Raw genomic sequence first — 26,314 nt, 5'->3', positions numbered from 1 at the left:
TCGCTGGACGGTTAATCCAAGAGACCCAGGTCATGTTGTGGGGGACTAGGAGTGAATCCCGCCATGGCAGGTGGTGGAAATTAAATCCAGTTTAAAAAAAAATCTGGAATTAACAATCTAACGATGACCATTAGTCACTGTTAGAAAAACCTATCTGGTTCACTAATGCCCTTCAGGGAAAGAAACCTCCATCCTTAGCTGGTCTGGCCTACACGTGACTCCACACCCGCAGCAATGGAGCTGACTCTTAACTGCCTCCTGGGCAATTAGGGATGGGTAATAAGTGCTGGCCTAGACAGTGATGCCCTCATCCTGTGAATGAATTAAAAAAGAAATGTGCCTGATATACTGGTCTCCTTCATGACGTGGTCATCAGCACCCACAGGAGAGGACTGTGCTGTGTTTGCTCCCTGGGCTTGTTCACCAGCCAACCCTCCTGGTTCTTCCCTCTTATAGCTGGGGGGCAGTGACACTGGCACAAACCACGCTCACATGCAGCTCCTTGCCTTTGCCCAAGTGACCCCTTACCTTTCAGCCTCAGTCAGCTGCTCGATACTTCGAAACCACTCCACAAACCGATGGTCTGGGGTAAAGGAGTAATTATTACAGGCCAACTGCAACAACTTAATCTGGGCGATCACTTCAAACTCCTGCCAAGAAGACAAAACGTCCATTTAAGGCCGAGACAGATAGATTCCTGCTCAGGCGGGGAGTCAAGAACGAAGGGGAAAGGGCAGCAAAGCGAACTTGAGGAATCCTGGCGAATGGCACAGCAGGCTCAAGGGCTGAATGGCCTACTCCTGCTGCTTATGGTCTTATCCGCTGAGCGCATGAGTGTGTATTGGAGGAGTGCAGGCTGCTGAGTGGGGAGCCGCCGAAGCACCCTCAATAGTTACTTTGAAAAGGAAACTGAAGGAATAGTGGAGGGGTAAGAGCCACGGGAGAAGGTGGGGGAAGAGCTGGAACAGGAGAACTCAATTAATTCCACTGCACTCATCTTTACAAAACATTAGTCTGATTCCCAACCAGTGACACTGGGCGTGGGGGGATTAGGGTATTCTCCATAAACCTTTCCAAATGAAGCTGCATCATTTTGATCTTTCCTCATATCCCCTGTCCTCTGGTGTACTCTCTCGGCCTCCGGGCCTCTGTGCAAAACTGCTCTGATCTCAGCTTCTAACATCCCACTTTCAACTCAGGGAGCTGTTCTATAATGACAAAGGGTGTTCCTGTGGACACTATTCTCCCTGTGGACAGTTCAGAGGGCCACGGATAGGCTCTCCGGTACCGTCAGCCATGTAGTACATTCGCTAAATGTCAGAGCTGTGGGATGTCAGCTCTGCTGGATGTCTTCTTGCCTCAGTGTCCAGGGTGGGAGTGGTCAGAGTGGTTTAGTGACAGTGGGAGTGGTCAGTGCGGGTCAGTGACAGTGGGAGTGGTCAGTGACAGTGGGGGCAGTCAGTGTGGGTTTGTGTGAGGGTGGGAGTGGTCAGTGAGGGTGGGAGTGGTCAGTGAGGGTTTGTGATGGGAGTACTTTGTTAAAAGTTCTGTACAATCTGCATACAGATATCCAAAATGACCATACGAGTTAGGTCCGGAAGTAGGTCATTTGGCTCCAGGGGCCTGCACTGAGTCTCAGAACAGTTACAGCACATAAAGGCGGCCATTTGGCCTATCCTGCTAGTACCAGCCCTCTGCAGGAGCTGTTCATTGAATGCATTCCTCTGCCTTTTCCCCAACAGCCTTGCAATTTTTTTTTTTTTTTTCGGTTTTCAGATCATTTTCCTGTTCCTTTTTTGAAAAGTTGATCCTGACTCCACCATACTCCAATTCCAGATCCTAACCACTCACCGAGTGAAAATGGGTTTCCTCCTATCACCAATGCTTCTTTTGCCAGTTACTTTAAATTGGACTCCTGCTGTCTCTCAGTTCTTCCACCAAATGGGGACAGTTCCTCCCTCTCTGTACAGAACCCTCATGATTTTTGAAGCTCTCTCATAAATCTCCCCTCAAATCTTCTTTTCTCTCACACCCAGCCTCTGCACAAAACTGAAGCTCCTCATAGCATCATAGAGCTGTACACCTTGGAAACAGACCCTCTGGTCCAACTCACTCCACACACGCAGCACCCTCTGCATGAAAAAGCTGCCCCTTAGGTCTCCTTTAAATCTTTCCCCTCTCACCTTAAACCCCACTCTGGGGGAAAAAACCCCGCCTACTTCCCGTGTCCGTGCTCACGATTTTATAAATCTCCATAAGGTCACCCCCTCAGTCTCTGACACTTCAGGGGAAAACCCCAGCCGATTCGGCCTCTCCCCATAGCTCAAACCTCTTACACCATTCTTGTGAATCTTTCCTGCACCCTCCCTTATGCCTTCACCTCCTTCTTAAAGAGTGTGACTTAAAGCTGGACACCAGAACTCCAGTGAGGGCCCGAAGCAGCGTTTTATATCGGATTAACATTTCGGCGAAAGGAGTAATTTGCAAAAGACCACTCAACAATGAGCCAGAGATAATGGGAACTGCAGATGCTGGAGAATTCCAAGATAATAAAATGTGAGGCTGGATGAACACAGCAGGCCAAGCAGCATCTCAGGAGCACAAAAGCTGACGTTTCGGGCCTAGACCCTTCATCAGAGAGGGGGATGGGGAGAGGGAACTGGAATAAATAGGGAGAGAGGGGGAGGCGGACCGAAGATGGAGAGTAAAGAAGATAGGTGGAGTGAGTGTAGGTGGGGAGGTAGGGAGAGGATAGTTCGGTCCAGGGAAGACGGACAGGTCAAGGAGGTGGGATGAGGTTAGTAGGTAGCTGGGGGTGCGGCTTGGGGTGGGAGGAAGAACCGGTTAGGGAGGCAGAGACAGGTTGGACTGGTTTTGGGATGCAGTGGGTGGGGGGAAAGAGCTGGGCTGGTTGTGTGGTGCAGTGGGGGGAGGGGACGAACTGGGCTGGTTTAGGGATGCAGTAGGGGAAGGGGAGATTTTGAAACTGGTGAAGTCCACATTGATACCATATGGCTGCAGGGTTCCCAGGCGGAATATGAGTTGCTGTTCCTGCAACCAGCCCAGTTCGCCCCCTCCCCCCACTGCACCACACAACCAGCCCAGCTCTTCCCCCCCACCCACTGCATCCCAAAACCAGTCCAACCTGTCTCTGCCTCCCTAACCGGTTCTTCCTCTCACCCATCCCTTCCTCCCACCCCAAGCCGCACCCCCAGCTACCTACTAACCTCATCCCACCTCCTTGACCTGTCCGTCTTCCCTGGACCGACCTATCCCCTCCCTACCTCCCCACCTACACTCTCTCCACCTATCTTCTTTACTCTCCATCTTCGGTCCGCCTCCCCCTCTCTCCCTATTTATTCCAGTTCCCTCTCCCCATCCCCCTCTCTGATGAAGGGTCTAGGCCCGAAACGTCAGCTTTTGTGCTCCTGAGATGCTGCTTGGCCTGCTGTGTTCATCCAGCCTCACATTTTATTATCAACAATGAGCCAGGCTGTTAAATCACATACCTTCCTCCTTTTCTCAAAGTTGATCAAGCCTCCCTGTTAATGAGGAAACAAACAGATTAATCAAAGGTTCAATATGACCTGTTATATGCGTATGTGTTTCATATCCCCACCATATCTCTCTCTCTTGCTCTCCCCTCACATGCATGACCATGCTGCAAGTGTCCACGTGAAGTTAGGTGCTGGCTGGCCGTCCAGCTTTGGAAGGTATTACAGGTCAGTCTATTACTGCCTGCACCCAACCTCTGAACAAGGTGCTTAGGACCCCGGCACAGCCACCGACCGTGAACATTGGAAATGTGGAAAAGGTCGGAATTGGAGGAGTGCAGAGCTTTAGAAGGGTGAAGGGTCTGGAACCAAAACTGGATCTGGCGCAGGAGCTGGCAATGGGATGTGAAAAAGGAATGGGAGCCTGTATTTCTTAGCCATAAAGAGTCAGCCTGGCAGTAGCTGAGCCATTATAGAATCCCAACTGCATGGAAGCAGGCCATTCTGCCCATCGAGTCCACCCCAGCTTGCCGAAGAGCACACCTCCCCCCCAATTCCTGTAACCCTGCATTTCCCATGGCTGACGCACCTAGCCTGCACACGATGGGCAATGTAGCATGGCTAATCCACCCAAACCTGCTTACCTTTGGACTGTGGGAAGAAAGTCAGACAGATACAGGGAGAACGTGCAAACTCCACACAGTCAGTCGCGCGAAGCTGGAACTGAACCCAGGGCTGTGGCCCTGTGAGGCAGCAATGCTAACTGCTGAGCCACCGTGCCACCATTAGAGTGGTCTAGAAATGATTGTTTATGATATATTCCAAACGATTGCTTCAGACTTTCATATGTCAGTTAAGCAAAGGCGCTGACCCCATTTAAAATCAACAATTAAATTCTTAATTAAACCAGTTCAGGAAGATCACGTGGACCATTTGTACTGGAATGTTGCAGGCAGTGGTTTCTTGGCTATAACTGTTTCTCATAGAAACTGAAAGCTTTACTTGGAAAAACATACACCAGATAGTTCTTTTTCCACTTACATCCAAATGATCTTTCACTGCAGTGTCCAACATGACCAGGTCAGTGAGGAAGGTTCCCAGGTATGGGATCGTACCCTGCATTACACCCTAAGGAACATAACAGACAGTTTACAGTAGAAGAGCAAGATTCAAGAACAGCTTCATCCCTGTTATCAGAATTATGAATGGACCTCATATTAGAATTATCTTTCACTGCACCTTCTCTGTAGCTGTAACACTATGTTCTGTTCTATTACTCCGATATACTTATGTAAGGTATGATTTGTCTGGATAGCTTGCAAAACAGTACTTTTCACTGTGTCTCGGCACATGTGACAACAATAAATCAAAGTTGCAGTCAACTCTTTGAATAAGCTGCTGATGGGTAAACAGCCACACAGTGTGAGGACGGGGGTGATGGAGACTGGCAGCAGACCGGACAGTTGTCAAAGCAATTTGCATGCGGCCTTCGGGGGCCCAGGGTGGGGGAGGTGCATGTGTAAATTCTCAGCCTGTCCATCAAGATAGGCTGCTAGGAGCCAGAGTGAGCCCCGGTTCGTCACTCTTAGTACAGTAAAGGAGTGGCGTACCCACCACAAGCCCAGGGTGAGCCGGGCAAGACAGCACGGGATAGAGGGGTGGGCATCACATTCGGATTGTGTTTGTGTCTCATAGGCTTGCAGGTCGTACCCTCCAGGCCTCTCGTGCCAGCAAGTAAGGAAAGAATCACAGGAAGAACGGAGCGTGTTTTCCTCATTTTCCTTGAAACTTTTACTCGTTAAATAAGAGGAGTAGGGGGAGAATCTGATTGGAAACCAAGAAACATCGCGTCAAAAAGCATCTGTTTGATCCACAATTGGTGAGTGAGCATGGGACGGGGTAGACCAACCGTGAAAGCAAGGACTAGGAACAGCGAGAGGTCTCTGAGGTGAAATCTCCAGGAATCCATCCAACTAGGGTTGGAAATGCACAGTCATCATGGGAGGAAAAGTGGAGAGTGGGAGACAGTTCTCGCGAAGAAGGAGTTGCAGCTTCTTGACAGTAAGGCTTATTCTTCTTCGCTAGGCCCAATGTCAAGCTACAAGGCCTCAGAAAGGAGAAGAATAATAAAAAGAAAATTCACCTTCAATCTCCAAAGCAAACCCGAGGAAAGATAGGGATCTTGCTGAGCAGTGTTCCTATTACATTCTTAATCCTCTTGATTTTTAATTCCAATTCGGAATCTGTAGCTCCCACTTTTATTTTACTTCAAATTGTCAACTTCTGTTTTAGTGCAAGATAAAGTTGCTACATTCCTAGAGTTCTGTTCTCTTTTCTATGTTTAATGCACTCAATGTCTGGTTTACTGGCCAGGCCAGCATTTATTACTCTTCCCTAATTACCCCGAGAGCAAGCCGCATCGTTGTGGGTCTGGTGTCATGTGTAAGGCCTTCAGCGAAGGAAACTGCAATCCTCCCTGGTCTGGCCTACATGTGACTCCAGACCCTCAGCAACAGGGTGAGACGATGGGCCTCGTGGTATTATCGCAGCACTGTTAATCCAGAGAACCAGATAACATTCTGGGAATCTGGGGTCAAATCCCATCTTGGCAGATGGTGAAATCTGAATTCCATATTTAAAAAAATTTACTTCCCTTAAAAAAAAGGACATTAGTGAACCAGATGGGTTTGTCCTGACAATTGACAAGGGATTTCTGGCCATCGTCATACTTAATTCAGATTCTTTTCTTCTGTGGAATTCTAATCCAGCTTCTGCAGTGGTTGGATTCAAACCCGGGTACCGAGAACATAACGGGGTGGGGGGGGTGTGTGTATTGGGGGGGGCGGGGAAAGAGTCGGGGTCTCCGGATTAATAGTCTAGTGATCGTGTTATTGCCTCCCCTTAAATTCATGAAAACGTTTTCAGAACAGTTTTTGTTTTGTGATCTCGGAAGTTGACCTACCATTTCCTTTTGCTGCTGTTGTCGTTTCTGAGCCCTTTTGGGGTTGATATCAAGCGTGGCAAACTTCGAAGTTCCCTCCTAGAGGTGAAATTTTTTTAAAAAAAAGTTGGAGTCAGACGCAGCAAGAATCTCAGGACAGCAACACCAACTCTATGTTGTTGGACAAAGCCATTACATGAGGTGGTGCCAGTTACGAAACCAGGCCTTTCCTCTAGGTGGCAGCACAATGACATTTTGGCCTGGGATGTAAACAAAGGAAGTCAATCTATCCGTCACCCGGGCAACGGTGACAAGGCAAACTTGCATTTATATAACGCCTTCCACTATCTCCCACCCCGGATGGTCCCAAAGCACTTTACACTGCTGAGGTTTGAAGCACGGTCAGTTTTGAAATGCTGCAGCCAATTTGGCACAGCAAGCTCCCACAGGCAGCCACGTAATAACGTCCCATTTGTTTCTGGGTTGCTGACGGAGGGTCAATTGTTGGCCAGGATTCTGGAGCGAGCTCACAGCCCACATCCTCAAAATGGCACGTAACGCAAGTGGCAAAACAGGGCCGAATACATCCCAGGTGGAGGTCTTTCTGACAGTGCAGCGTACCTTCAGCATCTCACTGTGGTGTCAGTCTAAAGACAGTCCATAGCTCTCCAGAATGTGACTACAAACTCACAAGCTTTAAACTTGAAGAGGAGCACACTACTCATTCATGTCCATGTATGAACAATGAAATAGATGTTCAAATTCCAAGATACTGTTGTTGCTCATACCTCTGAGCTGGGAACGAGGAAGAAATGGATACCCTGTTCCTGACTGTCCCCCAGTGGTCCTACTGGGAAGGAGACAGTAGGAACTGCAGATGCTGGAGAATCGGAGATGACAAGGTGTAGAGCTGGGTGAACACAGCAGGCCAAGCAACATCAGAAGAGCATGTTCATCCAGCTCGACACCTTGTTATCTCCACTGGGAAGGATGTTTGGTTGAGGATATTTAAGTACAGGAGGACAAATTTCTTCATGCAGAGGATCGTGATTCTTTGGAATTCTCCAACCCAGAGGCCTGTGGAAGTACAGTCAGTGGGGATATTGGAGAGGTCAATAGATGTCTGTGCACAGAAGGAATTAGAAGATATGGGGATCGTGTGAATGGCTGGTATTGAGGTGCAAGGTTAGCCACAATCCCATTGCGTGATACAGCAGGTCTAAGAGGCCACTTAGTCTATTCTGGGAGCTGTTTCCTAACTTCAGGCTGTTAGTGTTGGCAGCATGTGACCGTCTGACTGACAAGGGATGGGGACTGAGTCTGCACCAGGCCTCAGTGCGTGCGCGCACGCACACGCACAAACAGATCACTAGCCCACAAACAGCTTTCAGACAGAGGCTTAAGCGGAAGGGAAATACTGTCAAAGTATTTCACAGAGACCATTCCGATGTCAGCAAGAGTTAATGGAGAGATAAGCATTTGGGTTTTATCTCACGCTGCGTACCATGCCTGTGCAGGAAATCAGACAGCATATTTGCAACAAGAGATACAGAATTGGGAACCCTCCTGCCACCACATCGTCTTCATCGTACCTGCTCAGCAGATTTCTACACTCAAACCCCTCCCTCCTACCTACCCACCCTGTGGTTACCAGGCTACACCAAGATAGAACATAGAACATAACAGCATAGTACAGGCCCTTCGGCCCGCGATGTTGTGCCAACCTCTCATACCGATTTGAAGCCCATCTAACCTACACTATTCCATGTACGTCATGGTACATAGTCTAAGAAACTCACTTCATTTCTTTCTTGCTCTTGACATTACTGACTCTCTGCTCTGGGAAGCATGGACACTCCCACACCACCCCAACTCCCACTCCGCCTTCACCTAAAGGGTTGTAAGTGCTGCCTCAGCTATGACAGGCCGTTTCTAGGGCCTACATACATTGGAGTTTAAAAAGGAGGCGAGGCAATGAAATGTAAATGATTCTAAAGGGCCTTCAGTGTGTGGTTGCTGTCAGAACTTTCCTTTTGTAGGCGAATCTGGAACTTGGAGGTCACACAGTTTCAGAATGGTGCAGGGGTGGGAAGGTGCCATTGAAGACAGGACGAGGAGGAACGGCCACCCTTAAAGCAACTAGTCTCTTTTCCGGGGAGCAATAGAGGCTCGGAAATCAACAGTCAAGACTGAAGAGGGACAGTTCTGACTGATAATGAAGTCAAGGATCATGGGAGTGGAGGATGCAGGCAGAAAAGTGGGATGAAGGCCACAAACAAATCAGCTGTGTACTTATTGGATGGTGGAGGATATTGGAGGGGCCAAATGGCCTACACTTGCTGCTATGTCTTATGTAAACGAGAGATGTTATAACGAGGGCTTCAACTCAGCTTAACAGTTCAGTTGAACAGAAGTCCTGAAACACACTGCTCCCCAACCACCCTCAGCTGCTGTGGATCAGATACTTACAGCTCTGCAGGAGGCCACTTGACCTATCCTATGCTCAATTTCTTTACCCCTAAAATCCTGAAAACGGAGTCTTTTGAAGATTATAGAGAGCAGCAGATGGATGGGAACGCCAGCCCCTCAAAGATGCACACTCTCCTGACATGGAACCATTTCAAAGATCCTTCACTGTTGCTGGGTCAGATCCTTTCCTAACAGTGCTGTGAGTGTCCCGACCGCACAGGGAATGAGCTGTTCGAGTAGGATGTTCACCTCTTCCCTCTTCAGGGTAATTAAGAATGGGAGATAAAGCGGTGTGGAGCCGGGTGAACACAGCAGGCCAAGCAGCATCAGAGGAGCAGGAAAGCTGATGTTTCGGGCCTAGACCCATCTTCAGAAAATTAAGAATGGACCTAGCTAGCAACACCCATATCCCGAGAGTGAAAAATTGATACAAAATCATGGTGTAGATACAGCAAAAAGAACCATTCATCTCTGCTACCCCTGCAGGAGAAACTCAGCTAGTCCCACTCCCCCACATTTTCCCAGTAACTTAATTCCAAATCAGATAATTATTGAATTCCCTTTCGAACACCGTGTTTGGGTCTGTCTCCACCACAGACTCAGGAAATGCATTCCAGATCCCAACCACTCACTGCATAATAAAGTCTGATGTAACCTTAGTCGGTGACAGGAATCGAGCTCACACTGTTGGCGTCACTCTGCATTGCAGATCAGCTGCTCAGCCAACTGAGCTAACTGCACTGTTGAACCGCTGCCCTAACCTGAGGCAGTGGTGTCTGTCAAGTTAAACCAACACCAGGTACCCCCCACCCCCACTCTCTCTCTACCCCCCTCCACCTCCTCCCCCATCTCTCTCCGCCCCCACCTCTCTCCCTCCACCTCCCCCCCACCCCTCTCTCTCTCGACACAGCAGCCCTCTGGCCCCCTGAGATACATCAAGCGGTTCCTCATGCTGCCGCTGGTGGATCTGCCAATCACCTCAGCTTCTCCACACTTTGGCCAATATGAACAGTTTCTGCCCAGTTACTCTGTCCGGACCCTCACCAAATCTCCTCTCAGCCGGAGAACCGTCCCAGCTTTTCCGAACCGTCATACCACCGAGCGCCAGGAAACATCCTTGTACCTTTTCCTGTTAGCATTCTGCCTTAGTGTGTGAGCAGAGATGAAGGAGTGAGCATGAATCACACTCGTGAAGCCACTAAGTACCATCTCCATTTCCTGTTCCTATCCCAGCCTCTGCCTCGAGATGCTGCGCTCTTCCCGCCTCTTCTAGCATAGAATCCCTCAGTGTGGAAACAGGCCATTCGGCCCAACTAGACCAACAGTCCATGACAGTCAAGCCTCCTTTCCTCCTCTAACCCAAGCATTTGGAGATCTCAGTGCAAGTGTCACCCTCCACTGAGCTTGCAAACTCACTGTAAGCCCAGGTAATCAAGTGATGACGCCCACGTTGAGAGTTGGTGGTTTTGGCGAGTGGGGTGGTGGGGGGAGAGCGTTAAAATCAATCTCAAAATTTTCTTCAGTTTCTGAAGAAGGGTGCAAACCCAAAACGTCAGCTTTCCTGCTCCTCTCATGCTGCCCGGCCTGCTGTGTTCCTCCAGCTCCACACCTTGTTATCTCAGATAATAATCTCTTTAACAGAAAACAGGTCATGTTGTAAACAGCGTATACCTGGAATCACCAGGGTTTTACCGGCAACATGCTGCCAGTTCTCAACTTCTCTGCCTTCAGCAAAACCCCCATCAGCAAGCCTGTGCATGATACTCAGCCAACTGGTGGCCAGCTTTCTGAGTGCAAGCTCCGCGAGAGAGCGCGCGAGACAGCCAACGCGAGAGGGAGAGCGCGCGCACGCGAGAGAGAGACAGACAGCGCGCGCGGGCGGAGAGGGGCGAGCGCGCGCGGGCGGAGAGGGGCGAGCGCGCGCGGGCGGAGAGGGGCGAGCGCGCGCGGGCGGAGAGGGGCGAGCGCGCGCGGGCGGAGAGGGGCGAGCGCGCGCGGGCGGAGAGGGGCGAGCGCGCGCGGGCGGAGAGGGGCGAGCGCGCGCGGGCGGAGAGGGGCGAGCGCGCGCGGGCGGAGAGGGGCGAGCGCGCGCGGGCGGAGAGGGGCGAGCGCGCGCGGGCGGAGAGGGGCGAGCGCGCGCGGGCGGAGAGGGGCGAGCGCGCGCGGGCGGAGAGGGGCGAGCGCGCGCGGGCGGAGAGGGGCGAGCGCGCGCGGGCGGAGAGGGGCGAGCGCGCGCGGGCGGAGAGGGGCGAGCGCGCGCGGGCGGAGAGGGGCGAGCGCGCGCGGGCGGAGAGGGGCGAGCGCGCGCGGGCGGAGAGGGGCGAGCGCGCGCGGGCGGAGAGGGGCGAGCGCGCGCGGGCGGAGAGGGGCGAGCGCGCGCGGGCGGAGAGGGGCGAGCGCGCGCGGGCGGAGAGGGGCGAGCGCGCGCGGGCGGAGAGGGGCGAGCGCGCGCGGGCGGAGAGGGGCGAGCGCGCGCGGGCGGAGAGGGGCGAGCGCGCGCGGGCGGAGAGGGGCGAGCGCGCGCGGGCGGAGAGGGGCGAGCGCGCGCGGGCGGAGAGGGGCGAGCGCGCGCGGGCGGAGAGGGGCGAGCGCGCGCGGGCGGAGAGGGGCGAGCGCGCGCGGGCGGAGAGGGGCGAGCGCGCGCGGGCGGAGAGGGGCGAGCGCGCGCGGGCGGAGAGGGGCGAGCGCGCGCGGGCGGAGAGGGGCGAGCGCGCGCGGGCGGAGAGGGGCGAGCGCGCGCGGGCGGAGAGGGGCGAGCGCGCGCGGGCGGAGAGGGGCGAGCGCGCGCGGGCGGAGAGGGGCGAGCGCGCGCGGGCGGAGAGGGGCGAGCGCGCGCGGGCGGAGAGGGGCGAGCGCGCGCGGGCGGAGAGGGGCGAGCGCGCGCGGGCGGAGAGGGGCGAGCGCGCGCGGGCGGAGAGGGGCGAGCGCGCGCGGGCGGAGAGGGGCGAGCGCGCGCGGGCGGAGAGGGGCGAGCGCGCGCGGGCGGAGAGGGGCGAGCGCGCGCGGGCGGAGAGGGGCGAGCGCGCGCGGGCGGAGAGGGGCGAGCGCGCGCGGGCGGAGAGGGGCGAGCGCGCGCGGGCGGAGAGGGGCGAGCGCGCGCGGGCGGAGAGGGGCGAGCGCGCGCGGGCGGAGAGGGGCGAGCGCGCGCGGGCGGAGAGGGGCGAGCGCGCGCGGGCGGAGAGGGGCGAGCGCGCGCGGGCGGAGAGGGGCGAGCGCGCGCGGGCGGAGAGGGGCGAGCGCGCGCGGGCGGAGAGGGGCGAGCGCGCGCGGGCGGAGAGGGGCGAGCGCGCGCGGGCGGAGAGGGGCGAGCGCGCGCGGGCGGAGAGGGGCGAGCGCGCGCGGGCGGAGAGGGGCGAGCGCGCGCGGGCGGAGAGGGGCGAGCGCGCGCGGGCGGAGAGGGGCGAGCGCGCGCGGGCGGAGAGGGGCGAGCGCGCGCGGGCGGAGAGGGGCGAGCGCGCGCGGGCGGAGAGGGGCGAGCGCGCGCGGGCGGAGAGGGGCGAGCGCGCGCGGGCGGAGAGGGGCGAGCGCGCGCGGGCGGAGAGGGGCGAGCGCGCGCGGGCGGAGAGGGGCGAGCGCGCGCGGGCGAGAGAGAGAGAACGCGAGAGAGAGAGAGAGAGAGAGAGCGAGGTGTCTGCAAGAGCTCGGAGGCAGGTTTGAAAACACCACTAGTTAACTACTGAGTGCATGACCACATCCTGCCATTTGGTCTCCACTCTACCAGCTCAAAAATACTGACCAGAACTCTGTTTCCAAGAAATCGAAAGATTGTCACCCGACCACATCACAACTCTTTTGCAGCACTTTAAAATCAGCCACTCAGTACCATCACGCTTCCAGCAAACTGGTTTTACTGTTGAAAGCACTTCAGATGCCCAAATGCTTTCAATCTTCTTTGGTAAGTTTGTCAGGGGGCCACTGTTTAACACTGTCAGGGGGCCACTGTTTAAAAATAAGGGGGTGCCCATTTAAAACAGACTCTCAAATGCAACATTTCTTTTTCTCTCAGGATTGAGACTCTTTCAAATTCCCCTCTTCAAAAGACAGTGGATGTAGAATCTTTAAATATTTTTAAAGGGGCCGGGGTCTTGATGACCAAGGGGATGAAAGATTATTGGGGGTATGCAGCACAGTGGAGTTGAGGTTAAAATCAGATCAGCCGTGGTCTTGCTGAATGGTACAGCATGACTCAAGAAGGGCTGAGTGGCCTACTCTGGTTTCTTGCTTGTTTGTTTGTAAACTTATTTTATACCAAAGACTGTCCTTACTGACGCAAGTATCCTATCAAGTTTAACCACAACAGCTGCCTTTTACAGGCCAAAATATCCCGCACAGTGTGCGTGACTGTGTGTTTACATGGTAACAGAGAACCGCAGCACCTCTCCCTTGGCCCCATCATCAGCTCCCACACGGGTGCACAGCCCCTTGAGTGAAGCAGTGGCCAACTCACGCCTCCCCCTGCACCGGTTCGTAAGACCATTAGACAGCTCTTACCTTGATGAGGAGCTCACGGCTCAAGGAGTGGTTGTTGTCATCGGAGAAGATTTCTGACAGCTCCTGGAATATTCGGATGTTCTCTCTGTGCAATTCCAACCAGAGGCACAAATGTTAGGCGAAATAAAAAGACACACGATTCTCTCAAGAAAACCAATAACAGTGGAGCATCTACCTATACTCACGGAAACACTGATGATCAGAACTAACCAAATTCTTATTCCAGGGATAAAGGCTGGAATACTCACAAAACAGGACAGAGTTATCTCTGACTTGTCCACTTCTATACTGAGTTTATATTTGTGGTCAGCTGGAGAACTAACAAGTGTAATAAGTGTATCTTGCCCGTCACTATACAGCATTACATGTAACACATACAATGGATTCCTGAACAATAGATTAATGATGATTGATCCAAGGTAACTGTGACAGTACAAATCCCTGTATTCCACTAAAAAAATTAAATCTCTGGCTTCTTCACCAGGTAACGATGATTTGCATGCAATGTGTAGGGATTAAACGTCACTCCCTTATTGCTTTGAACATTAGCGAATACAAGCCAAACCAATGGGGTCCCAAACAGCGCATGACTGATGTCGCAGAGAGTCAGAATCCCAGTCTGACAACACCACAACTGGACAACCAGCAGCATCCTGAGTTCCCATGCGACAGGGAGCAGTTAAATCCTGACCAGAATTTCCGCTATCTAGATAGCGCACTATAAAGCACATGTGTGATAGAGTTTCTTTGAGTGTATTATGCTGTAAATTGATGATTTATCTAGATGGGTTCTGTGGGAAAGAATCAAAAAATTCCAAAAGTGTTGCAGCTATTGATGAATCAAAGTTTCCAAGGTGGTCTAGTATTTAAAGACAGTAACTGGTTACTGTCACAGTATGTTTGGGCTGTGTTAGCTATTATCAGCACAGGTAGCAGGGAGGCTGCCATGGCTGCATATCACACTCTCAGGCTCTGGGGAGGATTCGATGTTAACCAGGAACCAAGATAAGGCTTAGCTGAGATGTTCTATTCACACAGCAAGAATGCTCAGTCACGCAAAGAATGAGAGGACATGAACCGCAACAAATGCCTGCATTCATGTGGCATCTTTAAAAAGGTACAGCAATGTCTCAGGCAGCTTCACAGTAACATTATCAAAGAGCAATTAGAATCGAGTTGCATGAAGATGTGTTAGGGCAGGCGGCTAAGTGTTCACTCGGAGAGACATTTTAAGGTGATAGGGTTATTGAGCACAAAAACAGACCCTTTGAACCAACCAAACCATGCTGACCAATTTCCCAACCAGATTAGTCCCACCTGCCTGCTCCTGGTCCATATCCCTCTAAACCTTTCCTATTCATGGGCTTATCTAAATGTCTTTGAAATGTTGTAACTGTGCCTGCATCCACCACTTCCTCAGGACGTACATTCCACACACAAACCACCCTCTGTGTAAAAGATATGCCCCTCATCTTCTTTAAAATCTCTTGCCTCTCACCTTAAAAATATGCCCTCTAGTCTTGAAATCCCCCACCCTAGAGAAAAGGCACTTATCATTAACCCTATCTATACCCCTCATGATTTTATAAATCTCTATAAGGTTACCTCTCAGTTTCCTACACTCCAGTGAAAAAAGTCCCAGCCTATCCAGCTTTGCTTTATAACTCAAACCTTCCATACATGGCAACACCCTGGTAAATCTCTTCCGAACCCTCTCTAGCTTAATGGTATCCTTCCTATATCAGGGTGACCAGATAGAATTGGAGAGATTTAGGAAGGTGCTTCCAGAGCTTAGGGGCCAAAAGGCTGAAATGGATGGTCAATGATGCTGCAGAGATTGAAAATCAGGGATTCACAAGAGGCAGAAACCGAAGCAGCACAGACATTTCACAGAGTTGGGCAGCATCATGGACTTAGGGAGGGTGAGACCATGTGATTGAAAATGGAGGTACTTTGTGCTAGGGATGTAGGTCAGTGAGCACAGGGATAATGGGTACAAGTTGGGTTATGGGCAACAGGTTTTGCAAAAAGCTTGATTTTAATTGAGGGCGGAAAATGGTGGGACATCCAAGACAGCACTGAATTAAATCGGGTTAACTCTTTTCATATGCTCATGGGACATGCCCATCACTAATATTCCTTGAACAGAATGGCTTGCTAAACCAGTTCAGGGGTCAGCTATGAGCTATTCCCATTGCTGTGGGTCTGGAGTCACATGTAGGTCAGGACTGGGTAAGAATGGCCATTTCCTTCTGGAAAGGATATTGGTGAGTCAGACAGGTTTCGAAACAATTAATGATAGCTTTGTCACAACAAAAACAAAAATTGCCAGAAAAGCTCAGCAGATTTGGCAGCATCTGTGGAGAGAAATCAGAGTTAACGTTTTAGGTCGAGTCACCCTTCCTCAGATAGTTTTGTGCTCATCATTATGGAGATTCCACATTTCTTTTTCTTTACTAATTAAATGAATGCTAGTTTACCATGGTCAGATCTGAAGCCCTGAACTTCGAAATGGTCACCATCCCCCCCCAACCCCCAGAGACATCACCACTAGGCCGCCATCGTAAATTGAGAGTTAACGTGAGCAGATCGAGGCTTTCAGCAGCAAATCCCTATAAAGAGACATTCAAGAAACCATCAACTCCTCCCAAATGAAGAACAAACACCAAGTAACAGAATTAAAAAAAAGAACAACGAAGGAAACTATGTCTACATCGCGTTCCTACCTTGACACTTCATCCCAACTCTTCTTCAGCCTGTGAACTGAGTTGCACTGTAACGCAGAGAGAATGGCCCGTAACGAGGAGAAATTTTTGAAGATTCTGCATTCCTGTGGTGAAGAGAAACAAAACCAGCTGCTAAGAAGCAAGGTTTTAAACTCAGTGTTTTATATATATATATGAAGTATTTATTATATAAAACTTTTCATGGGATGGAGGTACCACTGGCTAGCCCAACATTTATTGGCCTATCCTAATTCCTCAGGGAGCAGTTCATGGACAACTCCATTGCTTTGGGACTGGAGTCACATGCAGGTCATAACTGGGTAAGAATGGCAGATTTCTGTCCTCAGAAGGAAATTGGTGAATCAGATGGGTTTTGAAACAATTAATGTTAGTTTTGTGCTCACATTTATTGAGATTAATTTCCAACTCCAAATTTTTTTCCCTTTTATTAATGAAATGAACACATATTCTACCACAGTGAGATTTGAGTCTTAATCATAGACCTGAGCCTCTAAACAGCCACGTCAGAGACATTACATGAAGGGCATGGCGGCTCAGTAGTCAGCTGCTGCCTCACAGCTCCAGGGAAAGAGATAACAAAGTGTGAGGCTGGATGAACACAGCAGGCCCAGCAGCATCTTCGGAGCACAAAAGCTGACGTTTCGGGCCTAGACCCTTCATCATCAGCTTCTCTGATGAAGGGTCTAGGCCCGAAACGTCAGCTTTTGTGCTCCGAAGATGCTGCTGGACCTGCTGTGTTCATCCAGCCCCACACTTTGTTATCTCGGATTCGCCAGCATCTGCAGTTCCCATTATCTCTGATCACAGCGCCAGGGACCCAGGTTTGATTCTACCCTCGGGCAACCGTCTGTGTGGAGATTGTACATGCTCCCTGTGTCTGTGCGGGTTTCCTCCGGGTGCTCCGGTTTCTTCCCACAGTCCAAAGATGTGCTGGTCAGGCGGACTGGCTGTGCTAAATTACCTGTCGTGTCCAGAATGTGCAAGCTAGGTGGGCTAGCCATGGGAAATGCCAGCTTACTGTGATGGGGTTGGCTCTGGGAGGAATGCTCTTCAGAGGGTGGGTGTGGACATGGATGGGTTGAATGGCCTATTTCCACACTGTAGGGATTCTATGAAATGACAGTAGTGAACCGATGGGGGCTATCTTGACAACTTTTACCGAATTCACATTTCACCATCTACCATGCTGAGATGTGAATCCAGAACTTTCTTAGGTTCTAGATCATTAATCCAGTAATGGTGTCATGTCATACTGTTTTTCAAGGAGCTTCTTTTATTTAAATCTTCCACTCCAGAGTCGTCCAGCTGCTTGCCATCTGGGCAGCTCCCTCTCAGACTGGCCGCCCTTCAGAGCTGTCCTAAAGTCTCCAGCAAGTGAAGAATAATCACCTGGACATTGAATAAACACCTGGATGGAAGTCACTGGGAGTCTTAGAAATAAACGTCATGCTGTTCTCACTTTCTCTGTCGCTTATTCCTTGTAGAAATGATCGGAGATCAGGGGAAGGGGGTTGTTTGATCTACAGGCCAAGGAGTGTCCAAACAGGCAAAGGTGAGCCCTTGACGTTCTGATGAGCGTGTACCAAGGCGGTGCCTCCTGACTGACATGTCCGACAGCCAATAGCATGAGTGGCTGGTCATCACATGATGAAACCTCCAGGGATACATTCACAGAGGCGGCAACCCACCAGCCTCCTGGGGCTTGACCACTGCCCGACTTTAGGACACCTTCATGGTTTTTCCTGCCTTGGTACCCCAGCCAACAACAACAACTTATATTTGTGGAGCACTTTTAAAAGTCACAAAACACCCCAAAGTGCTTTACAAGAACTTTATAAAGCAAAACGTTACACCGAGCCACACAGGATATACTGGGCCATGTGACCAGACACCTAGTCAGGATGGTTAGGTGTAAAGAGTGTCTCACAGCAGGAGAGGGAAATAAAAGAGACAGTAAGAGTCACCAGTCCCAGAGGACACTCGGACTGTTCTCTCATTAGAGACACAACTGGGTCTGGTTTAACCTGAGAATCACTGCACCTCAAGCAAGGCGAGGGACTGAGAGGGAGAGACACCTCGGTGGTAACCCCAGCTGGTGTGAGACTTGAACATACACTCTGTGTATAGTGATGGAGGGGTTTAGGACTGTAGGGGTTAGTGACAGGAAGCATTCTACACCTTACCCTCCTCTGACTGAATTAAGCCTCAGCCTCTCACTCAGTGCATTCCCATTGAGCAGGTCCAGCTCCTGATCAACTTACCCTGGCCACCTCAATCCACCTCTCGATGATCTTAGCTCTCTGCTGGGGTTTCAGGGTCTTGTCGCACAGGCATGTTGCAATGACACAGTTTGTGACTCTGTTAAACTGCGCGACTGTCGCGCGGATGGTGGGCGCCAGATGCTCCTTCCCCTTCTTGTCTCTCTGGGACCAAATGCTTCCCAGGCAGTGATATGGAACAACTTTCTTGAACAATTCCTGTAACACAGAAATCAAATTTCATAAATGGACATCCTTGCAACACAGATACCTCAGAGAAAAGAGAGATAATGGGAACTGCAGATGCTGGAGAATCCAAGATAATGAAATGTGAGGCTGGATGAACACAGCAGGCCCAGCAGCATCTCAGGAGCACAAAAGCCGACGTCTAGGCCCGAAACGTCAGCTTTTGTGCTCCTGAGATGTTGCTGGGCCTGCTGTGTTCATCCAGCCTCACATTTCATTACCTCAGAGAAATGAGTTTATTTTCATTCAGTCTGAGCACAAGGGCACGGCTGGCTAGGCAGTATTTACCACATCTCACCAACTTCACTGGAGAAGCTGGTAGTGACCAGCATTCTCTCTGGCTACACCTTGCAGGCCTGCATACTGCAGTGACTTCTGGAACTGGAAGTTAATTTGGTGCCGACACCATTCGCCATGCACAGACCGTTGAAGCAGCTGCACAGACGCCGAGTGTAGAGGGAACATTCGTGCAGCTCCAAGTGGGGTTGGCGCATTCGTTTGGTAGCTAGGGAAGGGAGTTCCGGTGACAATGAATGAACAGTCAACATTATTGGTCAGTGCACTGAGTACAGGACTTGAGACAGGGCAGTTGGTTCGGCCACTTTTGGAGTAGTGCATGAAATTCCGGTCTCCTTGCTATAGGAAGGATGTTGTGAAACTACAAAGGAATCAGAAAAGATTTACAAGGATGTTGCCAGGGTCGGAGGGCTTGAGCTGTAGGGAGAAGGTGAATAGGCTGGGGCTATTTTCCCTACAGTGTCAAAGGCTGAGGTGTGACCTTATAGAGGTTTATAAAACCATGAGGGGCATGGATAGGGGAAATAGACAAGGTCTTTTCCCCAGGGTAGAGTCCAAAACTAGAAAGCATAGGTTTAAGGTGAGAGAAAGGCAAGATATTAAAAAAAGGACCTAAGGGGCAACATTTTCACACAGAGGGTGGTGCGTGTATGGAATGAGCTGTCAGAGAATGTGGTGGATGCTGGTACAATTACAACATTTAAAAGGCATCTGGATGGGTATATGAATAGGAAGGGTTTTGGAAGGATATGGGATAAAAGCTGGCAAATGGGACTAGATTTATATAGGATATATGCTCAGCATAGATGAGTTGGACCAAAAGGTTTGCTTCCGTGCTGTATATTTCTATGGCTCTATATCGTCAAGAGTCAGGATGGGGAGTGGCTTGAATGGGAACTCACAGCAGGTGGTGTTCCCAAGTATCTTGTCCTTCCACCTGGAACAGCTCACGGGTTTGGAAAGTGCCATTGAAGAAGTCTTGGCAAATGACTGTGTTGCATCTAGTAGAAGGTACACACTGCCGACAGTGAGCATTGGTAATGGAGGACGTGAATGTCAAAGGTGATAGATGGGGTGTCACTGAAATGGGCTGCTTTGTCCCAGATGGGATTCTTGAGTGTTTTCCAGCTGCACCCAGCAGGACGAACTGAGCATCTTCCATCACATTTGTTCCACAAACAAATCTGTTTCATTAATATTCTGATTAAACGATAATTTAAGAGCATTCTGACCATAAAAGTAGAACAGGCTGGAGGGCTGAATGGCTTTCGCATGTTCCCCAGATTTGATCCTTTATGTTGGAGCAATGTCCCAGCCTAAGGTCTGCTGCACCTCATCATAAATATGGCTCTGAAGCTCGCCCTATGCAATAAAATCAGGGTTCTTTCACCTCAGAATATTGCCAGGGCTCTGGGTCAGGAAGTCCACCTCGTGTTTTCCAGCAAACAGCAGAGTCATAAAGTAAAAACATTCACGCAGGAAAAGCACTGGGGGGTTTCCTCTGTAGAAAGTTGTTGCTGCGGAAACCAACCTCAGAACTGAACTTCAACCATGGGGCGGAAAATAACAGAACTGCCGAGAGCTTGTTTAGATAGTGGCAACATAATGTGACCGGAATGAATCGAAGACAAAAGGATAAAAACCTTTCTGAGGGTGCAGGAAGGAAGTGCTGGCTGGTTATCACATTCGATCGTTCAAGTGTTTTCGCAACAGAATAATTCCGAAGTGTGATGCATTACTCACCGCATCCATTAATGTAAACTGCTCGGCCACCACACTTGCAATGAACGAGAGGAAATCAGGCTTTTCATCTTCAAACCCATTCTCCTCCACCAGTGTGTCGGTGCAGCTACTGTGATCAGGTGCTGGAATGACACAACCAATAGTGTTAACTAGAGTTACAATTAACACACACACACACACACACACACACAGACACACAGACACACAGACACACAGACAGAGACACACACAGACAGACAGAGACACACACAGACAGACAGAGACACACACAGACAGACAGAGACACACACACAGACACACACACACAGACACACACACACAGACACACACACACAGACACACACACACAGACACACACACACACAGACACACACACACACACAGACACACACACACACACAGACACACACACACACACAGACACACACACACACAGACACACAGACAGACACACACACGACAATTACCCCTTTCAGACACATACCATTACCCTTTTCTCTCACACGCATATGAAAAGACTCACACACACTCACTCCTCGGCTAACCCCCACTCCTTCTTAAGGATAATCTTTAAAACCGTAAACTCTAATGTGTAGCCAAGTCTTGTTTGATGATGCTATTTCTGGGACATTTCATTCTGTTACAATTGCTACGTAAGTGCAATTTGCTTCGGCTAGTGGTTGGGGTGACGATGCAATCTAAAAAGCCAGAAACACAGAGTGTGACCACTGACTAACCACGTGTAGATATACTGCGTATTAACATTCTGCAACAGTGTGTTACTGGTAGGACATTTACAGCAACAGAAGGAACTTGTTTACATTCACACAGGCGAGGACAAAGGCTTTTAACCTTGTCAATGTTTTTGTTTGTTGCCCCTACAATTTTCCCTCTGTGCCCTGTTGTGATATTTCTGCTGAACTTCTTCAAAATAGCAGTCTTGGGATTTCTTACATCCACCTGAGCAGGCAGATGGGGCTGGGGGTTTAAGGTGGTTTTCCCCCCCTCCATGCGGGACTGGAAGGTCAGAACGTTGCGACTTGCAGAGGAATGTGCTAGCGACTGCGCAGCAGAAGTCAGTGGGTTGTGGGTGTTGGTTTGGGGTGGTGGTGGGGTAAGGGGTTTGAGTCAGGGGTGTCATACCGTCCTGATCAGGCTCTGCTTCCTTGTGCCTTTGGAAGGTGCCAAGGAGGACTTGAGCGCGACGCTGCAGGTCTGATCCAGGGAACATCTGACGGATGTAGGCGTAGAGATGCTTCAGGCAGGAGTAATCCGGTGGTTTCCGGAAATCTTCAGAATACTGATCGAGCCAGGCTCCCAGGATCGATGAAATGGTTCTTAAAGAAAAAGGAAGCGGCTGGTAAACACTCTGCAAATGTTTTCCGCAAAACTAAACAAAGAACATGGCTCCCAGGGCTTCTACTTAGAGGTGACCGATGAGAGGCTGGACAGGTCACATTGATCCAGGTGGATAGGGGCAGCTCATGTAGTTCATCACTGCCTTCCCTTTCACAGAGTAACTACTGTCAGGATGTATTAAGAGTAGACAGATCCCAGAGGAAGACCTGGCAGAGTTTCCTTTCTGCCCAGCGATGGTCACAGCCCTATTCTGTCCTGCAACCTCTATTTATCAAAAAGGTCAATCGGATCCAAATGGCTTCCGAGATTACCGCCTGGTTCCCCTGCCACAGAGAAAATGAGTGGGAACTGCCATCACCAAGGAAGATGAGCCAGCCTTCCTGAGAAAAATAATCCCCATTTGGAGGCACTGTTCCGGGCTACTCAACCTTCTGGGTATCAGTGAGTCGCAAGGGCTCAACAGCAGGAAGATGTTCTTACTTTTTCAGTTCCAGCCGGTCATCCGGTGTAAGCTTGGATACGTCTCCATTCATTTGGTGCAAGTTTCCATATCTGTAAAAGGTACGAGAGAAGTCAGAACAATGACAGAAACGGGGTTAGGCCATTCAGCCCCTTGAACCACTCCGCCATTGTGCTAGATCCTAGCTGACCCTCTGCCTTGACAACATTTTCCCACACTATCCCCACATCCCTTGATATTTTTAGAAATCTGTTGATCTCCAGCTTGATCACACTCACGCTTCTGCCACCCTCTGAGCTAAAGACTTCACCCCTCAGTGAAGGAATTCCTCCTCATCTCAGTCCTACATTGCTTACTCTGAGACTGTGTGCCCTGTTTCTGGAATGTTCCAGCCTGGGAAAACATCCTTCCTGTTGAGTTGTGAAAGGAGTCGGTCTGCCTCAATGATATCCCCTCTCATTGTTCTAAACTCTCGAGAATATAGGCCCAGCCTCCTGCATCGCACTGCAATCAGGAGCCGTCAGTTCAGGGGATTTGTAGGTCTACACTAGTTAATGGTTGTGCTGTCCAATCCTAAAGGTCCCAGCTTTGGTCCACAATGGTTTGTGTCGTACCAGTAGTTGTGGGACTGTGCTCCTCAGATCCCAAGTGGGATCCATTGTGTGGACAGGGTCAGCTGGTCAGGAGTGGGGACCAGCATACAATAACTTGCCCAGTTCACCTCATTTCGAGAGAGACCTAGTCAATCCCAGACGAGCTCAACGACCAGTGAACAGCACACAGCTCCTTTCTGACCATACTTCCACAGGTGGCTTCAGGAACCACTAACCTCCCGTTGTCCTATCCACCCAATGAGTAACCCCTTGGTGGCATCAGCTGGGCACCTTGAATGAACAGCACAGAAACAGGCCATTTGGCCCTACACCTGTCCCCTCCCACCTTACCAGCATGTACTTGCTCGGTCTCTGTCTGTCTGTCTGTCTCTCTCTCTCTCTCAAGCATTTAGAGTTTAACTTTATTGTGTCTATGGTATTCACCTCAACCACTCCCAGTTCTGGGTTCCCCTTTTACCTGTTCAGCAGCAGGTCTAACACTTGTTTGGTTGAGGCGAAGGCGCGGTAGGTGCACAGGAAGATGGTGACGTAGGTGGAGTCATTGCCTTTGAAGGCAGAGACCAGGTATTCCACCAGTTTCTCCAGCGTCCCGGCCTTGATGGTCCGCACTTTGCATGTTTCGTACAGGTTCATGGCAGGTTCGCTGTCTACCTGTGAGTGCGGGGGGCGGGTGGAGAAAAGGCAGGATATGGTCACTCTGGAGGGAGGCACTTCAGGGAGAACACTCTGTGCCAAGTCAACAAACTGGACACCCTGTTATCTCTGCTGCTCAAGCTGTCCTGGACAACGTGAGCTGTTCGAGCAACAACAAAACATTCTGAATACTTGATGACTCAGACGGGTTTATCCGAGGAGTGGCAGAATAATAGAAGAAAGGAGAGCTTGTCACCCGTCCGGACAGCACTAATCCCGAGTGGCTTCCTTGGTAATGAGAGGACATCACAACTCACCTAAAGGACACTTTATGAAGTCTCGTAATACAGGGAAATGCGTCAAATAGGCACAATGCAAACACGCACAGACAGCAATTATCGTAATGAACCAGATAATCAGGTAAAACGACAGCCAAGCCAACAGGAAGAACTGCTTTGGATATTCTCCATCCATCGCAGAGGGCAGACGGGGCCTTGGTTTGGGATTTTAACTGAAGGACGTTGTCTCTGACAGTGCAGCATTCCCCGAGTATCTCTGCTCCTGTGGAGGTGTGCAGTCCCTTTAAACTCTAAAAAGGGAGGCGTGCAGCGTGACAAACCGCACACAACGAATGCTAGTGTACGGGGGTGGGGGGCAAGTGTCGTGGAAGCTGTAACTGAGCTGCACACTCTGTTTTCAGAGCGCCAGGGCTGACACAGCCTGGGAAATGGTAAACATTGCCACTCCTGAAGCTCATCAGCTGAGCCCTCTGTCCCCACAGCAGGGCAGTGCCCACACGAACATGGGTGCAGAGAGATTGAATTTTGCTGCAGCTCTCTAATTGGTTCATTACAGCCTCACGGGATCGGTTAGTGAAACTCTGGAGGGACTGTAGGGGAGGTGTTGAACAGAGAATCCAGCCTGCCACTCTAGCTCAGTACAGAAGGCAGCTGCATTGTTGTGGGTAGGGGTGGGGTTGGGGGGGTGCCACGTCTCAGCAATGAGACATACCAAGGTTCCACTTGCCCACTCGGGCACTATTCCCTGTATCCTGGGCAGGATTTGTCCCTCAAACACAGCTAAAAACGGATTATCTGGACATTAATTTGGTTTCTTGCCTTTGGGATCTTGCTGTACACAGATGCAGTGCCACGTTGCTCACATTCCAAGAAGTGCTCGAAAGTGCTTTCGTGGTCTTGCGTCTGTGCAAGGCACTACAAGAATGAAGGCTCTTCGCTGGTCTTACAGGAACACAAGTGGGCCATTCACCCCCTTGAGCCTTTCATCATTCAATGAGGTCATGGCTGATGTGCCTGACCCCATATACTTATCTTTGGCCCATATTGCTTAATGCCTTTGCTTAACAATAATTTATCTATCAGATTTAAAATTAACAAGCATCAAGCATCAACTACCAATTGTGGAAGAGAATTTCACACCTCTACCACCCTCGCTGCATGGAAGTGCTTGCTAACATCTCTCCTAGTTTCAGACCATAATCCTAAATCCTATAATCCCCAACAGGGGAAATAGTTGATCATCCTGGTCTTTTCCTGTTAATATCTTCCCCCAGCTTCAAATTTATTAAAGACTTACTGTTAAAATGCGTGACAAAAGTAGTGTCAACAGCATCGCAAGGGCAGTAATGGGAATCGGGGACTATGAGGAACATAAAACAAAGGTGGGGCATGAGGATGTCAGGGAGGTGACACCCCACTGTGAGCCGAGGGATTCTGCGCGGTTATAAATGTCCGCTTGCTGCTTACCCCCAGCCATCGCTGGCCTTTGCTTGCTGCCTGGTGCACCTGAACCCTCCTGAGTGTTATTGTGTAGATGGCACCGTCTTCGGTTTCCTCGCCAATCTCCTGCGCGGTGCTCTGAAAAGGAAATGAAGCGGTGAGTGCGATGCCCCCAGCGCTCAGAAAGCCTGGCCAACTCAATGGAACTTGTGTTAGCCCGTTTCCTTACTCACAAAACTTGGGCACCATCCGTATGGTATTTGTTGCCCATCCCAAAATGCCCAGACAGCAGTCAAGAGTAAGCCACATTGTTGTGGGTCTGGAGTCACATACAGCCTGGCAGTTTCCTTCCCTAAAGGAAGTTAATGATCCAGATATTGTCCAACAGCCAATAACAGTTTCATTGCCATCATTAGAATCTTAATTCTATACTTCTTTCAGAGAAAAAATTAATTCAATTTCTACCCATCTACAGTGTGGTCCCCTGATTGTGGTAACTGTAACAAGGGTCAGCCAAGTGGACCTTACAGAATATGGGTTCCCTGATTGGGGCTGTTAACCTGGTCCAGTCAGGGAGCCCTGGCTGGCAGATAAGAACAGGAGAGTCAGAGGTTCTGTTCACTCTGAGGGCTGGCTCTGACGATGTTGGTTCAGTGTCAAGGACTTTCCAAGTGTAAATAAAGGGTGACGCGGAGACAGGATACCTGCCTCTTTGGAATTACTTCAACCAGAATGTTACCTAGGTCTCTAGATTAACAGTCTCGCGACAATACCACTAGGTCATCACCTCCCCAAGCATCAAACCATGTATGAAGGAAACGGG

General features: G+C 50.5%; 1 protein-coding gene across 5 annotated transcripts in view; it reads right to left on the bottom strand.

Moving 5' to 3' along the window:
* LOC125465337 (ral guanine nucleotide dissociation stimulator-like) overlaps positions 1 to 26,314 on the bottom strand; it is a 178,638-nt gene that overhangs the window by 8,162 nt on the left and 144,162 nt on the right. For all 5 annotated transcript variants that reach the window (XM_048558679.2, XM_048558677.2, XM_048558680.2 and 2 more), the window contains exons 2-13: positions 25,519 to 25,629; positions 23,577 to 23,770; positions 22,526 to 22,597; positions 21,830 to 22,023; positions 20,687 to 20,808; positions 18,404 to 18,619; positions 16,122 to 16,225; positions 13,396 to 13,480; positions 6,457 to 6,534; positions 4,536 to 4,622; positions 3,510 to 3,542; positions 529 to 650 (exon numbers count right to left, since the gene is read on the bottom strand). In XM_048558679.2, the coding sequence (XP_048414636.2) occupies positions 529 to 650; positions 3,510 to 3,542; positions 4,536 to 4,622; positions 6,457 to 6,534; positions 13,396 to 13,480; positions 16,122 to 16,225; positions 18,404 to 18,619; positions 20,687 to 20,808; positions 21,830 to 22,023; positions 22,526 to 22,597; positions 23,577 to 23,770; positions 25,519 to 25,629 (1,418 nt within the window). The remainder of the gene's footprint in view (positions 1 to 528; positions 651 to 3,509; positions 3,543 to 4,535; positions 4,623 to 6,456; positions 6,535 to 13,395; positions 13,481 to 16,121; positions 16,226 to 18,403; positions 18,620 to 20,686; positions 20,809 to 21,829; positions 22,024 to 22,525; positions 22,598 to 23,576; positions 23,771 to 25,518; positions 25,630 to 26,314) is intronic.

Source organism: Stegostoma tigrinum, chromosome 29, assembly GCF_030684315.1.
Source record: "Stegostoma tigrinum isolate sSteTig4 chromosome 29, sSteTig4.hap1, whole genome shotgun sequence".
NCBI lineage: Eukaryota > Metazoa > Chordata > Chondrichthyes > Orectolobiformes > Stegostomatidae > Stegostoma > Stegostoma tigrinum.
This window is presented reverse-complemented; position numbering and strand designations above follow the sequence as displayed.